Here is a 14,717-nt window from a genome sequence, read left to right as displayed (position 1 = left end):
AAGACTTTCTCTGCCCTCATCTCTAGGCCTTAGTCCTGAGCTGCCTCCCTTTGTCACATGTATTACTGCAGAAGTGGTTGCTCCCACGCCTTAGATTTTAGTTCAAATGCCACCTCACCAGAGAGGGCTTCTCCAACCACCTTATGGAATGTAGGTTCCCCTCCACCCCTGTCGTCTCATCTCTGCCTGAGCAGTTTTTTCTTTCTTTTTAGTTTTCATAACTTGCTAGTATTTTATTTGGTCACCCAGAATGGCACAGGGTAGGGACAGTTATATCTGGCTCCTGGTGTGGCACTCGACACACTCTGAAAGCCTCACAGCTCTCTGTGCAATAACAGCATCTGAGTAAAGGAAGCAATGAATGAATGAATGAATGAGTGAATGAATGAGTGAATGAATGAGTGAGTGAATGAATGAGTGAATGAATGAGTGAGTGGGAGGGTGAATGGATTAAAAGCCTCCTCACTGGTCTGTTGCCTTCACACCGTTGGCCCGTTCTCCACATCCAGCCCCGAGTGTCTAGTACATAATATAAATCTGGTCGTGTCCGTCCTGCCTCACAGACCACAGGACAAAGTGCAAAGGACTCAGAACAGCCCCCTTTCTCTTCATTTTCTCCCTCACACTCTGCTCTGAGAGGAAGGAGCGAGGAGGCGAGGCTCAGCGAGGTTGGGGGTTTCCAGGACACACTTTCACTGAGGAAAAGCCAGGGGTAGGAAGGAGGGAAGAAGGATGTCCCAGACAGAGAGCCAGCTGGGTGACAGTCCTGCCACTGGAGCTCCAAGCAGCCGGAGCCCAGATCTCGAGACAGGGTCGGCTTCAGAGAGGCTGTTCTGTCCTGAGCGGAGGGTGGGGCCGGGGCCCTGGGCCAGTCGCCTGACCCCCCTGCACAGTGGCCCATTGGCTGGCAAACACCCTCCCTGCCTGCTTGTCCACGCCCTGGGCCAGGGTCCCAGACCCTCTGCCAGGGCTGAGAAACCCCTTTCTTCCTGAATCGCTTAGGAAAAAGAAGGCATCATAGCAAGAGTCAGTTTTCTGAAGACAGTACACTCTTCTCACTTACATTGACTGGAATCTACCCAGCACGGAAGGACAAGCTGCACGTGCTGACCAATGGGATGGGGCAGAAGAACCCTATGCCACCTCCAGGCCTGGCCTCTACAGTCTCCCTCTGAGGCTAGACACAGCGGACCCAGTGGGGCCACCCAGGGCCCAAGAAAGGGCGGAGCCCGACCAGAACACTGCAACAAGTATCAGATGTGACTTGAGAGAAATGAGGTTTATTGCATTAAGGCACAGAAATGTATGAATAGTGTGCTAGAGGGGTTCCCTTACCCTAAAAACATACTCCTTGGTTTGAGAATTTCTCTGGAATCTGGCACTTTCATGGCCCTTGGAAGTGCCTACATGACCCTAATCACGGCCTGTGTCACTTTCAGTCAGGATATTGAGCTCCTACAGAACAAAATCCAAAAAGTGTATGGAATATGGACTCACAAGGGTTGTTCCTCAGCATACACGACTATATGTTGCCATGGCGATTTGACCTCATAACTTTGATTTGACTTCAGAAACAGGAGTGTCTTTTTTTAACACGTTGATGTGGGATGTGCCCATTTAAACTCCCTCTTATTGTTGCCGTCAAAAGGTGAGAGACTGGAGCCTCAGAGGGCAGGTAAGTGTCCCTGAGCCTGAAGCCCTCTTCTCTGGCTGGATTTTATAACTAACCAGTTCCCAGGAACAGAGTAAAATCCATACCCCATGAAGCTATTCGTATGGCACAGGACAACTGAACGACAGTCAATCTGTGAACGGTGCCGTACCCCAACCCGTACAGCTGGCTTTGCAGGTGCAAAAGTGGGACCCCTCAAGGAGTGAGGGGTGGATATCACCCCTCAAGGAGTGAGGGGTGGATAATGAACGTACCCTGTGGCAATGGACGTGCCCACGAGCAGCCTGCCGCCTCTGTACATGAGGGAAGGAGGCACAGGCTGTGGTTCACAGATCCGAATAGACTGCCAGGGAGCATGCGAGCACCACTACTTCCGACGGTTCCATTTCTTACCTCCATCCAGGAAGACTCGTCCTATTATGAAGTCTGTCATCCCAAATGCTTTATACAGTTTCTAGTACATTCCTAACATACTAATAACACATTAATAGCGGCAATAACACAACTGAAAAAAGTTAAACATTAAACAATATTTCTTCATAACACATAATGTTTTCCTTTATGAAAGGTAACTGTTTTTTCTCTCTAGTGAGAGTTTACTTACACTGTTAAATGATCAACAGAGCTTTTGGACAAATATAACAATTCATTTTAAAATGTAGTTAACATATATCTCTTTTAAAAGTCTTATGAGGTAATTTATATTCATCTCAAATAAAATACGTACCTTTTGGGAAAAGAAAAAAGTGATTGTAGTTAAAATATTAGAGCTTTATACTGTTTATAGTTGAAGAAATCACTTGCCCACGTCACAATACAGATCTACAGTAAAAATAGTTTCAACACAAGTTTTCCCTGTCTGGTTAGTTTTCTTTTTATGACCCAACCCAATATAGCGTTCTTAAAAGGAGACAAAACTGGATCAAATCCAGCAAAAGAAATCATTAGCTATTTTTTGCCAATAATGCTAGAATATAATTTGTCGCTTAATTTTCTCTCTTACCTTCTTTGGACCCCTCATAGTAAAAAGTTGTTCACTTACTTAAAGAGGAAGTTAAATTATTTAATATAAATATGTCACCTCTTGTCTGAAAATTGCTGGTGAAATTTATACTGATTATTTCAAGAGAATTAGCTTCAGCTTTTTGTAGGAAGGCTGCATTTTGTTGTTTTGAGACCTTTTGTTAGCAATCACAGAATGCTAGAGCTTTAGCCTTTAAAGGCCATGCAGCCCAATGCCCTCGCTTTACGCAAAAAGAAGTGGAGAGACTACGCAATTTGGTAAACACAACGTCACAGTTTCCTGTAAACCAGTGTACATGCACTTTGCCGGGCCGTAACCAGCACAGATGTCAGATTTGCCGATCAGGTGGTGCTGACAGTGGGCACACCACACACATTTCTGCTGCTTGGAGAACTGCAAGAGGTTCATCCTGACACCACCATATATTGAAAAGCTCAGCAACATTATACATTAGCGCACTGCACTCTTATTAAGTAGAAAAAGTCTGTAAAACGGCTTATACAACGTGAGGGACACTTTGAGTTATGCCAGCAGAGCTTGGCAAACAGGAGTGAATTAAGACCACCAGCCCAGTACCCGCTTTGCTGCTGGTGTTTACGCGCATGAGTACCTCATTCCTCTGGCTGAAGTTCTGGCCTGTAAGGTGGGCGGTGACAGCGGTCATTCAGGAATCCATTCGTCTGCCCCATTAAAAACTGCAAAAGGAAAAACGGATATTATTAATTACCAGCAAGGACTCCCTGGTTGGTAGAATTTGGGGAGGGGAGATAGTTCTTACTGGTATTTTTAAGAAAAAAATGTAGCTTTTGATTTTGTAAAATACTTTTAAAAAGGACAGATTCTATGTAAATTTAAAATAACATGAGGTAGGGATAATTTCCTGTTCTCTTTTTCACGGCAGCAAGATTTTTTCCCCAAAAAAGTTTTACACCAAAATGTCTTACAATAGAAGCTTCACATGCTGGAGACGGGCCATGCACCCTACCAGGGGCTGGGCTCCAAGAGGGGCACCGCAGGGGGGCGTTTTGTCACTAGGCGGCGCTCTTGCAAGAGGAGTGTACATTACTTTTCACACAGAAAGGGCAAAAGGAAAAACATTTCATTTTATCTGCCTAAGATGTTTGATATGAATTTTTACTTTTTGTCGAGTATATCTTAACACAAACGTTCACGTTTTAGTCATGTGGCTTGCAAAAAAATGCTCCCTGAGAAATCAAACCGTTTGATTTGGTTTTCAAAGAGAGCCTATCAACACTTACCCCCCATAAGTGTGGGGGCAGGTGATACATTGTATCATCTTCCTTCTCTGTTCTATTTACCCCACCCTCACTCTGCCAAACACTTGGTCCTCCCGAGGAAACAGACCTCGTGAAGGGAGGGAGATGGAGATGGAAGCAGAGCCACAGAGACCGCACACCTCGGGCGGGCCTATTCTGTCACGGGGACCTTGGCGCTCCCGCTCCCGCTGCGCAGCCGCCCCGCTAATGCTGGAGGCTTTTCCTTCCGGCCCCCACTCTCCCTTTCTGGTATTGTGCTAAACACCTTTCCCAATCAGATCGCTGACTTGGCGCAGGTCCAGCTCTTGCCCAGAAAGCGCCAATACAATGGGAAAGTGCGCAGTGCATTGATAATACATTTTACCAAAAAAAATAATAATAATTACAGGAGATAGATTGTTGAACTCACAATGTGCCTGCCAACATCTAAAGAACCAAAACTTTCTGGAGGGCGTGAGCCTGGAGGGAAGCTCCCAGGGGCTTCCCAAGAAGGGAAGCGAGGGTCCAGCCTGGAGGGTCCGCAGCCAGAGGGGCCTGGCTCGTCCCGCTCGGGTTCTGGGGGGTAGGGGACTGCCGGGGTGGAGCGGGGAAGGCTGCTGCCCGTCCAGACCAGGCACCCACTCGTGCACCCTGAGTTTCCAGGAGCGTTGCCTTCCCTGACCCCTAGCCAGCCCCCCGCCCTGTGGCTGTCCCTCCTCCAACCGGCCTTGCACAGACAAGGGTCACTGCTGACCACCGTGGTGCTGAGAGTGGCCCAGGCCACGCCGGCAGATCCCTCAGAAACCGAGACGTTAATTGACTTATTAAATGTGGAGGCGACCAAGCAGCTTCTTTTTTAATAGCCCAAGATCTACATTTAGACAAAAACAGATCTGAGTTCCTGGTAAAGGCGGTTCTTCTCATCCTGTCACAAGTGACAGGAACGGAGGGAAACAGACTGAGGGGAGGGGGTGAAGGGGAGGTAGGAAAGGGACCAGGTATGGGAGGGAGGAGGGGGGCGATGGAGCTGGTGGATGGGAGGGAGAGGAGAGGTGGGGGAGATGGGGGAGGGGAGATGGAGGAGGGGCGGTGGGGGAGATGGGGGAGGGGAGGTGGAGGAGGTGGGGGAGATGGGGAGGGAGGAGAGGAGCACGGGAGGGGCGATGAGGGAGGGACATGGGGAGGGGACATGGGGAGGGACTTGGGGAGAGGGGGAGCGGAGGGAGATGGGGAGAGGACCTGCAGAGGAGAACTAGAGCGGGAGATGGGGAAAGGGGGGAGAAGACGGGAGAGGGGAGGGGGAGAGGTAGACGGGAGATGGGGGAGAAGGGGGAAAGGAGAGACGGTGGGATGGAGGAAGGAGACACGGAGACGGGCAGCTAGGAGAGCTGGGGAGGGGAGGTGTGGAGGAGATGAAGGAGGGGGAGCCGGACGAGGTGGGGAGAGCTGGGAGGGAGATGGGGCGTGGGGGGGTCTGACGAAGATCCGCAGGGGGGCACGAACACTTCAGTGGCTTCTAATTAAAGCCGGCGCGGAGCCCTCGGGACCGGCCTGACGTCGGCAGGCGCGGGGATAAGAGACGCCCAGAGGTCCGAGGCTGGACTCGGCTCCGGCGCGCACCCCAGGAGGCCGCGGTGCAGCGCTCTGAGCTGCGGGCGGGCGCGTCCAGTGCGCTCCGCAGGCCGGGGCGCCTCCGGGCATGGAGTAGCAGGACGCAGCGGACAGACGCCGGAGGACGCCCGTGGCTCCAGGCGCAGAGACAGGTAACTGGGCGGGCGCGGCGCGTCGGTGGCCCCGACCACTCCCCAGCCGCGGAGGGCCGAGGGGTTTCAAGAACCTTGCACAGTGGTCAGGCGGCCGGGGCGAGGATTCTGGCGCGGGGCTCCCCGGTGGAATTCAGGGACACAGGGTGGGGGGGCGACCATCACACAAAGGCGCTGCTGGAAACTTAAGCGCAGTGGCCGACCGGGCGCGCGACGCTGCCTCCTCGGAGGGATGGGGTGCGAGGCGTACCCCACAAACGCCTGCCCGCCTGCCGCACAGCTCCGCATGGTTTCTGGAGGTTCCAGAAAGTTGTGCGGCCGCCCTGCGCTCCGAGGAGCTGGCGGATGTGCCGTTCCCGAAAGTTAGGGGGCCAGCGGCGGGGGCGGGACGTGGGCTGGAGGAGGGCGAGGCCGCCGCTCCCGGAGCGCAGAGGAGGCCCGGCTCTGCGCCTTCCCGCGGGTGGGACCTCGGGCGGGTCCTGGTGACCACTGCCCAACCTCCCTCCCCCGGCCCCTCATCTGCTGGCTCGGCCGGGGGTACCGGGATCCTCGGGGATTAGCGGGGGTCGCGGGGATTAACGCGGGACCGTGGGGGTCAGGGAGCCTGGGCAGCCGTGGTGCGAGCGGCAGGGGTCTCTCCTCACGCTCCCCCCACCCCCACTGTCCCTCCTCGCCAGCCCTCCGACTTTGTCCCCTCGTGTCCCCACCCACTGTCCCTACAGCGAGCGAGCTCCAGGCGCGCGGACCCTCCTAGCCCGCCGACCGAGCGCACGATGCGCGGGCCCGGGCGCCCGCTTCTGCTGGGGCTGCTGCTCGTGTTGGGCGCCGCGGGGCCCGGCCGGGGGCTCGCGGAGCCCAGGGAGGCCACGGACAGGCAGACCCTGCTGCGGCTCATCGTGGAGCTCATTCAGGAGCTCAAGAAGTACCACTCTGGCGAGTCCAAGAGGCCGCCGCCCTCGGGGCAGCAGCACTACGCTCCGGGCCGCGCGGAGGCCGCCGACCACCGGCTGTACCCCGAGGAGCAGCGAGCGGGTGAGTGCGCGGAGCGGAGCGGCCCGAGAGCGCGCCGCCTACTTGGAAATGGAACTGCCTGGGGAAAACATATTTTAAAAAGGCAGATCCATTTCGATTGTTCCAAAGAAAACTAGGAAGAAAATTTTTTTTCAAAGAAGAAAATAGCAAGTCCTTGAATGATGCCTTGTGGACAAGCATCCATAGTTCGCTTCTAAAACGCGCGAGTTGTTCCCTAGGTCGGTGACTTCCGCACAGAACTGTCATCTGCTATTTTAGAAACGGAAATGTTTTCACGCCCCCACCCATGGCTGAGCCTTCCCAGGGCGCTACCCAGGGGCAATTTCCCAGGAAAGCATGCAAGCTTTCGGTGCTTCCATGACACAATCAGGTCAAATATGATAAGGTCAACTCTACACAGACTGACCAGTCAGGAGGCAGCAAAGGCTGACATTCGGGTGATGTCTGAACCTGCGGCGCAGAGAGATTCGGGTGGAGATGCTCCCTGGTCGGGTGAGGAGATTTTGAGGTAAAACAGTGCCACACACGCAAACTAAGCTACTGGTTCAGAGCAGGTAGTGACAAGTGATTACTGATGACTGAAGAGGCAGAACCGCAGGCTGAGACCAGAAAGAAAGCCAGGGGAAGTTTGCCGGTGACCAGCGCCAGCCCAAGCTGTGGCGCATCCCCTGGGAGCTTAGCTTTTACCTCGCAGAGCAGGTTAAAGGTCCTGGATTGTAAGGGGAACCGTGCAGCCACACCAGCTTTCACTACAGGTGGTCTGAAGACATTGAATCCATTTTCTAAATCATACCCAGGAAAAGTTCTGTAACAAGATTTGTGTTTGAAGGATCAGGTTTTCTTTCTAGAACGTTGAGAGGTTGTGTTTTTTGATTCCAAGATGTTCAAAATGGAAGTGACTTGTCACTGGAAGCTACGTGAGAACCACCACCGCCACCACCGCCGCACACACAGTTTTCTTCACCTTGTGGCCTAAGGTCACTGTCTCTACCCCAGTGAGAGACAGGTCCCGTGACAGTGGAGCTTTGGGAGTAGGTAACACTACTGACAGAAAACTACATCCCTGCTGATAGGTGCTGACTGTGTCATGTACAACTGAAATACGGTCACGCAGACTCGCCAGTAAATTTCTTCAGCACGCACGTAACATCACATGAAAGAAATGCTTCTTTCAGGCAACACACAGTAATTAATTTCTTTTCCCTCAAACAGAAATAGTTCCTCGAGACCTAAGGATGAAAGACAAGTTTCTGAAACACCTTACAGGTGAGTCCTGTGCCCAGTGCCCAGCCCTTCCCCCCACCCCCCAGGGCCATCGCCCTGCCGGCCCTCACGGCCTGTCTCTTCTCCCTGTTGCAGGCCCTCTTTACTTCAGCCCCAAGTGCAGCAAACACTTCCACAGGCTCTACCACAACACCAGAGACTGCACCATCCCGGCATGTAAGTGACCGCATGAGCCGAGCAGGCGCCGCACACAGGAATCGGGGGCTGGGCCACCAGGCACAGAGGCCATTGCTGCAGCCGGGCCAGACTCACTCCCGTACATGCACTGGGTACCTGGCCAACTCGTCCATCCGCAGCCTCATTCTGTTCGTGGATTCTGGCCTCATGCCTGCGTTTGCACCTGTTCAACTGTGACAATCAAATACGTTAGGAAATGCATTGCTCACGTGACATGACGGTACCGTGCTCTGGGTGTGAAGCGAGGATGGCACTCATGTTGCCCTCACCTTTTCTTTCCATCGTGACTATCACTGGGCCCCCGAGCATCCCATCACCGGTCAGTCCTCCCGCCAGCTTCATGGCCAGCTCAGAAATGCAGACTTACCCTTTGGGTGTAGTTGTTACTGCCCAGTGGTTTATCCACAACCAAATGTACTTGTCTTCCCCCAAAGTGGCTTCCTATGCTCTTCACAAAACATACAATGGTGACAATTCACTTACTTGGTAGAGTAACATCTGCCAGAGACCTAAACCATGTTACTCTGTATTTCCTTCCTGTGAAATGGGTAGCCTTCTGCTTGGGGATCATTTATCTGCTTCCTAAGGACAGAGAACCTTCTCATTTCACGGCTTAAGTGTAGGTATATGTTTATGTTGGGATCGTAGATTCTAAATTTGAAAGTGACCTCTGGGATCCTGATTTATAATCCTCTCATTTGTGGGTGAGGACACAGATGACACACATGCACTGCTTGTGGTGCAGGCGTCACAGATGCCACATAGGCCCCTGTCTGGACACGTGTGCCCCACCTGCTCACGGGAACTCAGTCGCATGCCACCAAGACTCCTGGTCACTGCAGTTCGAGGTGATCAGGCCTCGCAGAGGTGGGGCCCACAGACCTGTACAGGGGTGTGTGGCCGCTGACGTGGTTTGTGGCGGAGGCCACGGCTGGAGATGGACGGCGTATGCCCGGGGAAGGCCGGGCATTCTGTCCCACCCAGGCCTGTTGGAGGAAGTCCGCACCATAGTGAGGTCCTCAGGTGGACAGCGTGCAGACCGAGTGGGTCACCTCTGGGATCTCTGGGCGTCCTGAGCTTACACAGTCCACTGGCTCCACATGTGATCTGTTTGGGGAAACCACCTCCTAAAAACTGTGGTGCGAATGAGCAAACCCGAGGAGCCCCGATGACCCAGCTTCCAGGTGTGAGCATTTACTATCACATCCTGTAAATGCTCGGGAGGGCATTTTTCTCGTGGGTGGAGTTAGCTCCTTGTGTACCGTATTTCCTGTTTCCGCTTTACTCATCCACTCAGATTTTCACTCAGGAGTGTGAACCCTTCTGTTCTTAAGTAGGATCCTGTGGCTCTTGAGCAGTGAGCTTCACTGACTTTCAAGCTGCTGCCCCTTTCCAGACGGTCACACTGAGGGGCGTCCTTTGCGGCCAAGGCCACTGACCCTCCTTGTTTGCTGGGGCACAGGGACTGGTGTGAGATACCGGGAGGGGCCGCCCCCTCACATGGCACGTGCTTGTGGCCCCCTTCCCCACTCAGGCCCTGTGCTCCATGGCTGCACCAGCCACCCACCTTCTTTAGGACTTCAATGAAGGAGGCTCTGCATTACAGTCGCTCACATGGGGACTCAGCCTTACGAGGGCTGAAGGAAAACTAGCTTCTCTCATGAGCGCTCTTGCCCCTGGGCGGAGAAATGGGCCGGGAGCAGCTGGGGGGGCGGGGGTGCACCGGCCTCCCCCACAGCCTGCCAGTCACGTGATTTAACTTCTGCTGTGTGACGCTAAAGCCCAGAAGTTCCATAAATTATTAAATCAACAACTTAGAGCCTGTGATTGCAGATGGCAGACTCCTTATTGCTTCTAGGGAATTCAGAATATTTAAAGAAGTAAAATGGCTTTAGCAGTTGATGTGCTTGTTTAAAAATACCTTTTATTTAAGAGTTGTTAACTGACAAAGGTCTGTGATTTATTTCCACTCCAGACTATAAAAGATGTGCCAGGCTTCTGACTCGGCTGGCGGTGAGTCCTGTGTGCATGGAGGGGTGAGGTAAGCCCACAGAACTGCAATGCCACACACACCAGACTGGAGTCCTGTTTGGGCACAAAGAATTCATGCACGTTAGCGCTGTTTCCCCGAAAATAAGACCTAGCCGGACCATCAGTTCTCATGCGTCTTTTGTTGCAAAAATTAATGTAAGATCTGGTGTTACATTATAGTACAATAAGACCGGGTCTTACATTAATTTTTGCTCCAAAAGACACATTAGAGCTGATGGTCCGGCTAAGTCTTATTTTTGGGGAAACTCGGTAACAGGCATTCTTTGGCTAAAGGAACCTCACTTTGAGCAAGGCTGACATCACACTCCACATATCTCCAAACCTTAGCCATGAGGAGAGGACAGCCCGCTGGCCCACGCGTGACACCAGGCCCCAGCCAGGATCACTCCTGTGACCGGCTGGCAGTGTGTTCATGCGGAATGCCGACCATCCGCTGACTGACTGAGCAAAGGGCTTCGTGCACAGGCCCTTTGAGTCTTTCGCTCAGTCACTAACAGCTCACAAATGAGCGTCTGACGAACCACATCCACGCACATTCTATAGACAGAGCAGCCAGTATTGGCGCTGGACTCACCATTGTGCCAACAGGACGCAAAGAAGAGCTAAGAACAGCTATCCTCTAAACATTCCTAAGGTGTTTTTTTCATAGCCTCCAAGGGTAAAACGATAAATGCACATTAAGAATTTATAAACTAAACTTTACCTTGGCCTCCTGAGGGCCGATATGCAACACCAAATACCAATTATCAGTCATGCAGTCAACGGATGGACTGAAAGTTATTTTCCTGACACATGCCATAGAATTCAGTCACAAAACTGTAACGTCATAATTTTGTACTTACTGTGTGTCCTGTGTGTGCCAGGCATGGCCAGATGCCAAGTCCCCACTAATAAGACGTGCTGTCCCAGAAACACGAATAAAAAGGGAGTATCACACTGTCACTTTGCTAGTGGCTGCTGTGGTCTCCTGTTCGTGGCTGAGGTAGTGACTTGCATGCAGGCACGCTCATGAGCGCTGTGGAGCAAATGTGCGGCAGGCGGATGCAGCGGCCACCCGGGAAGGGGCGAGGTGTCCCGGCTCCATCGCGCCGTCCTTGCCGTCTTTTTGTCCCCATCACAAGTCCCCCCATAGCCGTGAGGAACCACAGGGCGGGGGTTCAGTGAAGCGAGTGGCTAACAGAGGACAGAGCCTTTACTTCAGGTGACCTGGAAGCACGGTGTTTATGCCCAAGCCGAGGGATGCTGGACAGGGCTGTGCCTGCGTCACTTCTCAGCCGCACTGTCCAGTCTCTGCCGTGGCTGTGGGGCACAGAGCGCGAGTTTCCTTTGAAAGTGCTGAATGGATAGATGGGTGTGCGTCTCCCAAGGTGACATGCTAGGGAGACGAGAACATTGCTTTCATCCAGCATTCCTTCACATGTGCTCCTACGTTTGCAGAGATGAGCCAGGCGCTCCACTGGCTCATAGCGGGAGACAAGGCCCTCTGGCTACGCCCACTGCCTGCGTCCCCGCTGCCCGCACTTACACCTGGACAGACGGCTGCAGCAAGCGCGTGGGGGTAGCGTCACCGTCAGGGACTGGGCCTACTTACGGATCGCTGAGTGTGCTTCTGCTCCCGCGTCCGTGTCCACCTCTGGGTGGGCACAGCACACTTGGGAACTTACGGGACGCCAGAGAACAGGTGTCCTGGCTGTGGAGCACATGCGTCGGGGGCGGCACTAACATCAGAGTGCCTTGCGTCCCTTCCACACCCTAACCCACCAAGTCGGACTCTAACTAGACGGGGCGCCATATTAAAGATAAAAAGACTAAGGAATGGGGACACAGGAGGCCACTCCCAAAAGGCCACCTTGCTCAGTAGTCACACTCGTCACAACTGTCAGTAACTGTGCATTTTGGCCAAGAAATGGGTAAAGTTTAGAACAGGTATTAATTACTATAATAATTTCAAACCTTTTTTAAAGATGAACTTCTAATTCAGTTTTAAATTGCAACAGCCAACTCTGAACTGGTCATGATGTACGCGACGGGCTGCTCTGTACCCAGCAGGGTGGGTTGGGGCACCAGCAAGCCTGGAGGGCAGGGCCTACAACAGACACCACAGCAAGGTGGCAGGTGCCCACAGGTCCCTTTGTCCCAGCTTCTTTCTGTCCTAAGTCACATGGAGGTGGCAGTGCCAGTCCAGACCATAACCTGTCTTGCTAAAGGCTGAGCCTGAGGTGGTCCGAGCACAGGGACTGTCCCATTTGTGACTTCAGAGAGACCCCTGTGCCTTTCTGAAGCTCACTGACCGACCTCTGGCCAAGGACAGACGTGTCTCCTCCATCACACTGTGTCACCTGGACGGGCAGCTCAGGTTCAGTTAAAAGCCTGCGTGCTGGAAAGTCTCCAAAGAAACAGGTACCAGCTCAGTCTACACAGTGCAGCCTCATCTTAGTGACCTTGAAATTCATCATCACTTTGAAAACTGGTAAAAGTACAATGGTTCGGGCATACGACATGCATCCAGGGAACTGCAGACCCCGTGGACACGGAGGTTAAGGCGGCTCAGCTTTCCCAGGGCTGCCACAAGTTGGCAGTCACGCTGCCTGAATGACTGATGTGACAGCACACATACCAAAACTAAGTGCTATTCTTTAGACTTGACTATGATTTATCATTCATCTTTCTAAAAATTGTACGACTTTCGTCCCTTTAGCACAGCAGGCAGAACTAAGTTATTTTCCACAGTCGCGTAGACAGCACTCTTTGGGACACAGCGAAATACACGCGCACACTGAGACCCCTAGCTCATAACCACTGGGATATCTAACAGGTCTTCCAGAACCCATAAAGCGTGCAGACTTATGAAGCCCATGCCTCTCTTTCCAGCAGTGGGCGGAGCGATGAAGGAGCCGTGAGAAGTGCCTTGGAGACCAACAGGAAAACAGAACCCACTACCTTCATACACGTCCCGTGAACAAGAGATGTATTTTTGCAGACTCTCCCATAATTCCTGTGTTTTGTATGTTGCTGACACTGTTTGCAGACATATCCAGTAACCCGGCGTAGCTGGCCCTGCCCCTCACCATTCCATAAAACGCCACGTCTGACGTGAGCGCTGGGACAGGACAGCACCTCCCTCCTGATTAGGTGAAACCACAAAGAATATTTGTTTATAAACAGATCTGAAACTATATTTTCATATAGCACATGGTATGATTTCATATTTTTATTACTTTTACAATTAAATTCCCAGATTATTTGGAAGTGCATGAAAAATTTTAAAAAAGAAACTTCAGCCGTGTTTTGGAGACAGTGGCGTGCAAATCTGTGAGCACATCCAGGCGAATTTCATTTGTCCTTTGTATAATAAATGTAACATAGTATCCAGACATTGTGCAATATGTAAATACTATAAATAAAACACAAGTAATAAAGTGTTTGTTATAATGAAATCTTCAAAGTGACTTTTTAGTTTCTAACAAGTTCGTTGTTGGGAATTCACGATTTACAAATCTGTGAAGAGATCATAAGACTGGTAGAATGTCAGAGAATATGAAAGTCATAAACAAATGAAACGGGAAGGCTACGGATTCTTGTAATCAACAATTAAATAATTTTTAAAGGGAGAGCTCACTACATACTGGTGACATGTCTTGGAACCTAATTCAGTAGTGACTATTTCAGATAAGCTTGCACCTGAGTGGCCTGTGTGACTTCGTAATCACGAAAACACTAAAGAACCACAGAGTTCTAAGCTGCTGCAGATTTTTATAGGTATATCTGACCAAGTCTAAGTGGCTCCAATTTAAAGACAAGTGAATTCAGCAGTGAGTCTGCTCACAAGACACATCTGGGGGCAGCCATGACGTCTGATGCTCCATATTAGAGACACAAATGTAAACATTCAAGAAAACAAGCTACAGGGCTTCATTTAAGAAAATAAAGGAACAGAAAAACGTAAGAAGCATCTCCCTTTTGTGCTTAGTAACAACTGTCCGATGACCAGGCCAGGGTGTAATTTCTGAAGTGCTCTTACTTAACCCCACGTTTTGTGGCTAATTATGTAACTTTTTTTTTTCAATTCTTTATCATTATCAAATTCTCAACCTGTTGAACCTCTCAAATTGCCTGTATGTCCGAGGAAGTTTACACGGTAAGATTCTCGGATTCCAGGGAGCCACCCCCAGTCTTGCTGTCCCCCTACCCCCCACAAGCGCAGTGGTGGGCCGGCTACCTGCTCACCCTTCAGGCACACCTGGGTTCAGGACTAAACACCCCACCTGGGACCCCAAGGATACTGAGGACAGGGAGTCCCCAGCACCCAGAAGAAGCAGGCACCCGGTAGGCAGCCCCTTCTGACGCCCCAGAGTCACGACGAGGACTGACCGGACTGAGGGCTCGCCAGGCTTTCGGGTCAGGAACCAGGAATGGGGGTGAAGACGAGCTGGGACATGCAGGGGCCACCCCGGGAG

At 51.8% G+C, this 14,717-nt stretch overlaps 1 protein-coding gene and 1 long non-coding RNA gene across 8 annotated transcripts in view; one reads left to right on the top strand and one right to left on the bottom strand.

Annotated features, from left to right (window-relative positions):
* The window catches only part of LOC109458388 (uncharacterized), a 55,780-nt gene extending 52,269 nt beyond the window's left edge, over positions 1-3,511 (bottom strand). For 3 of the 6 annotated variants that reach the window (XR_012496217.1, XR_002139215.2, XR_012496220.1), the window contains exon 1: positions 3,307-3,510. This is a non-coding gene — a long non-coding RNA (uncharacterized LOC109458388). Of the gene's footprint in view, positions 1-3,306 lie in introns of all 6 variants that reach the window. The other 3 variants (XR_012496219.1, XR_012496221.1, XR_012496218.1) reach the window with 2 other exon arrangements.
* A 1,943-nt stretch (positions 3,512-5,454) lies between these two features.
* Positions 5,455-13,696, top strand: ALKAL2 (ALK and LTK ligand 2). Of its 2 annotated transcripts, none has more exons than XM_019752005.2 (6): positions 5,455-5,715; positions 6,438-6,747; positions 7,960-8,013; positions 8,107-8,187; positions 10,184-10,249; positions 13,135-13,696. In XM_019752005.2, exons 2-5 carry the CDS (start codon positions 6,489-6,491, stop codon positions 10,246-10,248), a joined length of 459 nt encoding a protein of 152 aa, XP_019607564.1. In that variant the 5' UTR covers positions 5,455-5,715; positions 6,438-6,488; the 3' UTR covers position 10,249; positions 13,135-13,696. The 2 variants fall into 2 exon arrangements, with proteins under 2 accessions (XP_019607564.1, XP_019607563.1); XM_019752004.2 differs by having other exon boundaries at positions 13,132-13,696.
* Positions 13,697-14,717: the final 1,021 nt, after the last annotated feature.

This window comes from Rhinolophus sinicus, linkage group LG05 (genome assembly GCF_036562045.2).
Source record: "Rhinolophus sinicus isolate RSC01 linkage group LG05, ASM3656204v1, whole genome shotgun sequence".
NCBI classification, from domain to species: domain Eukaryota; kingdom Metazoa; phylum Chordata; class Mammalia; order Chiroptera; family Rhinolophidae; genus Rhinolophus; species Rhinolophus sinicus.
This window is presented reverse-complemented; position numbering and strand designations above follow the sequence as displayed.

Coding starts and splice junctions, on each gene's coding strand:
- ALKAL2 (XM_019752005.2), top strand. CDS start 6,489: ATGCGCGGGCCCGGGCGCCCGCTTCTGCTGGGGCTGCTGCTCGTGTTG. Junction 6,748..7,959: donor CCCCGAGGAGCAGCGAGCGG/GTGAGTGCGCGG, acceptor TCCCTCAAACAG/AAATAGTTCCTCGAGACCTA. Junction 8,014..8,106: donor GTTTCTGAAACACCTTACAG/GTGAGTCCTGTG, acceptor TCCCTGTTGCAG/GCCCTCTTTACTTCAGCCCC.